The 5,027-nt window shown below is 53.3% G+C and overlaps 1 protein-coding gene across 1 annotated transcript; it reads right to left on the reverse strand.

The window, feature by feature from the left end:
• Positions 1 to 700: 700 nt before the first annotated feature.
• LOC125317368 (feather beta keratin-like) lies at positions 701 to 1,749 on the reverse strand. Its single transcript, XM_048287143.1, has 2 exons — positions 1,707 to 1,749; positions 701 to 1,513 (listed from the first exon to the last, which is right to left on the reverse strand). Exon 2 carries the CDS (start codon positions 1,491 to 1,493, stop codon positions 1,158 to 1,160), a length of 336 nt encoding a protein of 111 aa, XP_048143100.1. The 5' UTR covers positions 1,494 to 1,513; positions 1,707 to 1,749; the 3' UTR covers positions 701 to 1,157.
• Between the last annotated feature and the right edge of the window lie 3,278 nt (positions 1,750 to 5,027).

A 5,027-nucleotide genomic window follows, 5' to 3' on the forward strand; every position in this document is an offset into this window, starting at 1 on the left:
CTCCAGCAGAGTCTTGTCTTCCTAATTCTCACCAAGCCAGAGATAAACAGAGTTCTCCAGTATCACCAGAGCAGAGCAGAGGGGCAGAATCTGCTGCACCTGGATTGGAGCAATGCCAAACCTGCAGGATACAGGCTCAGTGATGAGGGGATCGAGCCCAAGGAGGAGCACATGGGGTGTTGGTGGATGAAGAACTGCACATGGCCCGCCATATGAATATGCCAAACAGAAAACCCCCTGTGTCCTGGGCTCATCCCCACAGCAGGTGGGGCAGCAGTTGAAGGGGGAATTCTGCTCCTCTGCTCCAAGCTGGGGAGACTGAAGTTGTGTGTCCAGCTCTGGGAACTGAAAACAGTGAAGACATGTTCAAGCAGAGCTGAGAATGGGCTCAGAAGATGATGAGGGTCAGGAGCAACCTGTGTCCAGACAAATGGAACACACTTGCCCTGACAAGATTGTGCCAGAGGCAGAGATGGACCTGCATTAGTGTATCCAGGTCTATGTTTCAATAGCTGAAGGGTTTGTGTGATGAAATGGAAGAACAGACTGTGGCAGTGGGTAGTGGAACTGAAGAAATAATACCTAAGAGAGCTCTTGGTACACTTTTTCACGCACCCCAGTGGCCTCTACAACCCTGGCTTAGTGCTGAGTAAGATTGGAAGAGGCTTGGGACAAGAAAGAAAAAGGACTCATCTGAGGCTGCAATGCAGGAAAACTTTATTGAGGTAGAAGAGCGAAAAGTCCCGAGAAGCCAGTGGAAGAGAGCTGGTCTGAGGTGCAAGTAGAGTGACCATCTGCTGAGGAGCTTTGCTTGGAGGTTTGGCCAGAGCATCAAGGCCTTCCTGCCTCACAGTGGGAGCAACCCAAAGGAGGTACCCAATGGTCTCTGGCTTGGGAGAAGGGGTTTGCAGCAGAGGAGACTGGACTGAGCCAAAGGGTGATGCAGAGCAAGGAGTGGGAGAAGAGGTGAACACAAATGGGCCATGTTTGCAGGCAGACCGGGAAGACCCCTTCCCTGCTGCCTTGCTTGGTGGCCTGAGAGCAGGAGCTGGAAGCACTGAGCCCGTTTGAGAGCCTTGTCCCAGAGAAGCGGCCTCAATGCCTGAGATGTGTTCCAGGGAGTGGATGGCTGGTGTCAGGGGTGGTGCCAAGGGTCCTTAGCAGATGTAGCCACCCCTTCTGCCATAGCAGCCCAGGCCTCCCAGCCCATAGCCAAATCCACGGCCATAGCCAAGGCCATAGCCAAAGCCACCAAATCCACCCGAGATGGGCTGTCCCTGCACACTGAGTTCACTACCGACAGCAGCCGAGGAGGTGGATCCGACGGCGGTGTTCTGGGGGAAGGAGGTCATGATGGGTCCTGGCAGGGTGACCAGCACAGGGGAAGGCTGGATGACAACACGGGAGTCCTGGCATTGCAGGGCACAGGGCTCGTTGCAGCTGTTGGCCAGCGGGGTGGGTCCGCAGGGCTGGCAGCGGTTGTAGCAGGACATGGGTGTGGTGTGGAGGGTCCCTGGAAGAGAGAGGGGAGTGAGGCAGGGCAGGGGTGTGGGGGTGGGAGGGGCGGTGACACAGGAGGGTGAGGGAGTGTGGAGTCTGTTGTGGGGCTGTGGGGAGGCGTGAGGGCTGCTGAGGCTGGGGCTGAGGGTGCTGGAAGACAGGTGCCAGGGATGCAGGTTCAGGAGAATCAGGGACTTGAGACTCACCTGGTTGTCAGCAGGAGAAGGAGGAGAAGGTGTCAGGAGAGGTGTGTGAGGGAGAGAGGCGCTGGGTCGGTTTTTATGCTGGTCCTGGAGGGGCAGGACAGCCTTGTCCCATGGCCTTGGGGCATTTTGCAGGCAGCAGCTCATGTGTGGCCCAACCTTGCAAGTCACGAGCTGGGGAATGTTTTCATTCACGTAATACTGCAATTCTATGTCCTGCCCCTGAGGCTGTGTCCATCGGACCTGGGCGGCAACTTTAAGAAGTTGATATTTGGGTGGATTTGATTCTTCAACTTGTGCCAGGGAAAGCTGAATGAACAGCCAGAGCCCAGAAGACCTGCAATGTCATAATTAAGGTCATTTTGTGGCACTCATGTGCTCTGGTTTGTGGATGTCTTCTGAAGACTGGGCTCCTCTTCTGTGCCACTGCATGTCCATCAGTCATTGTGTGGCACCCAGGAATGCTGAGGGAGCTGCTGATGTCCTGGGGAGGTCACTGTGCAACAGCTTGTAAAGGTCCCAGTGCTTGGGAGCACTTGCTGATGGATGAATGAGAGCTTATGCCCTCGTGTCTTGAATAGAATCAAGGGAGAGGATCTGGAAAAAGAGAGGCTGTTCAGGCTGAACTCGTTGCATTGTTATGGCCAACTTGGATTTCTGAAATTTACACAACAAACGTAGGATGTAATTTAAAGTGTATTTCTTGACCGCATTAAGTAATCTTAGAAATAAACAACAAATTGGGCCGTTCCCTTTGTTCCCAGGCTGGTCTCTGACATCAATCCATGTATTCCGCATTCAAGCCATAAGGATTCATAACTTGAAGGATATAAGTCTTAGTATTATGCTCATCTTAGCAAAGAACCAGTAATTACTAATGCATGCTCAACAATCGCCTCTTTCCTCCTCTGCCATTATTCAGGCATTTCTTTGTGGAATTCTGAGATTCCATGCTCTTCTCTTGAGCCTGTGTCCATCTCACCTTGGCGGCAGCCCTTATATGTGCATTTTAGAGACCGAATTCTGGTCTCAGGCACAAGACAATCAAATTTAGGCACAGGGTGACCAAAGCTTTGCAGAAGTGCAGTGTCATCACTGAGGTCACCCTGTGGCACCGGGTTGCCGTGGTTTGAGGCTGTGTTGTGACAAATTGCCCCCAGTCTCTCACAGCCCTGACAGCCTGCTCTGGCCTTTGCAGCTCTTGCAAGTAGATGGTGTTGTCCCTTCCATCCCATTTCCTGTCTCCATGCAATCTTCCCAGCTGGCAAAGCGTGACTGGAGGGATCGCCTTTACCATTGCTTGTGCTCTGGGGGTGTCTTTGTTTCCATCTTGTCTGTAAGGTTTCAGTATTCAAGGTCTTTTGCATCTTGACTTGGGCTGAGTGTTGAGGAGTGAGATCAGTTCTCTGGGCAATGTCTGATTGTCTGAAAGAGGATTTGGAAATTGCCCAGGGCTTTTGGAGGCGAGTATTGCACGATCCTCAACAATGCAGGCAAGTCAAGGTGTTCATTGTAGCGGCCTGAGAAGGGTCTGAAGGACTGAGCCCAGAGGGTTGTGGTCTGGACTGTCCTTGAAACAGGGAAAAGCTGAGAGAGCTGGGAGTTCTTTCAGGCAGAAGGCAAGGATGCAAATAGGACATGTTCTCAATATGCCATGGAGTGACCTCGGATGACACCACAATTCTCCTCAGCTTTGCCTGCATCTTCTACGTGCCCTGACGCGCACCATCAACAACCACACGCTGGTCTCTAATTCTGGCAATTCAGAGGTGCCGCCAAGGTCAGATGGACACAGCCTCAAGGAAAGGACATGAAACTGCAGAATTTCAGGAAGGAAAACACTCACCACCTCAGGACTCACCAGGCTGGGCCAGGCAAGAGCTGCTGCCTGAAAAATGCCCCAAGGCCACAGGACAAGACTGTCCCACCCCTGCACAACCAGCATAAAAGCTGGCCCAGTGCCTCTCTCCCTCACACACTTCTCCTCAAGCCTTCTCCTCCTGCTCCTGCTGACAACCAGGTGAGTCTCAAGCCCCTGACCCTCCTGATCCTACCACCCTGGCCCCTCTCTTCCAGCACCCTCAGCCCCAGCCTCAGCAGCCCTCATGCCTCCCCACAGCCCCACAACAGCCTCCACACTCCCTCCTCTCCTGATACACAGCCCCTCACCCCCTCCCAGCCTCACGCTCACTCTCTTTCAGGGACCATCCACACCACACCCATGGCCTGCTACGACCTCTGCCGACCCTGCGGACCCACCCCGCTGGCCAACAGCTGCAACGAGCCCTGTGCCCTGCAATGCCAGGACTCCCGTGTTGTCATCCAGCCTTCCCCTGTGCAGGTCACCCTGCCAGGACCCATCATGACCTCCTTCCCCCAGAACACCGCTGTCGGATCCACCTCCTCGGCTGCTGTCGGTAGTGAACTCAGTGCCCAGGGACAGCCCATCTCTGGTGGATTTGGTGGCTTTGGCTATGGCCTTGGCTATGGCCGTGGATTTGGCTATGGGCTGGGAGGCCTGGGCTGTTATGGCAGAAGGGGTGGCTACATCTGCTAAGGACCCTTGGCATCACCAGCTCGGTGCTCTGGCAACAGCTCCTGCAAGCAAAGCACCTCGGCTGATCCTCGCCCTACTCGCACCTCACACTCAATCCCTTCTACTTCTTTCTCCTTTCTCTTCATTCTTACGCCTCAATAAAGTTTTTCTGCATCAAAGCCTGAAATGCCTCCTCTTGCTTTTTGAATTCCAATGGTCTCACATCATCATCCATCACAGTGCCTGGGCTCAACAGGACATTGGTGAAAGGAAAAGGGGCACAAACACTTTTCTCTAGGAAATCTGTCACCACCAGTAACAACCAAGACTGGCACGGGAGGCAGAGAAGGGGCAGAACCTTCCATAACATTATTCAAGCCCAACACCTGCTACACCAAAGGCTTTGACACAACAGTTCTCTCCTGCTCATGGCTCTGGCAAAGTCTCTCTCCACCACCCCACACTTGACAAACTCTCTTCCCAGCAGGATTCTCAAGCCCTCCAAACAAACACTCATAAAACCTTCCATTTGGGCAGGAACTCTGGAATGCAAGTGCTTCATTCCCTTCTGCTCAAGCAAGATGAGCAAGAGCAGAATTTCCAGGACCTTGGACAGTTCATGTTTTGGTCTCCCGGCACAGTCTCCACCACCTCTTCCACTCTGGAACCAACCGCACACGGAAAAATTCTTGCCTTCTTTTTCCCATATAATTACATCTGTTGGGCCCAAGGCCTCTTGTCTGCCACATGTGCACTGCTGAGAACAGCCGTGCTCCCTCAACTTCATT

Source organism: Corvus hawaiiensis, chromosome 26 (assembly GCF_020740725.1).
Source record: "Corvus hawaiiensis isolate bCorHaw1 chromosome 26, bCorHaw1.pri.cur, whole genome shotgun sequence".
NCBI classification, from domain to species: domain Eukaryota; kingdom Metazoa; phylum Chordata; class Aves; order Passeriformes; family Corvidae; genus Corvus; species Corvus hawaiiensis.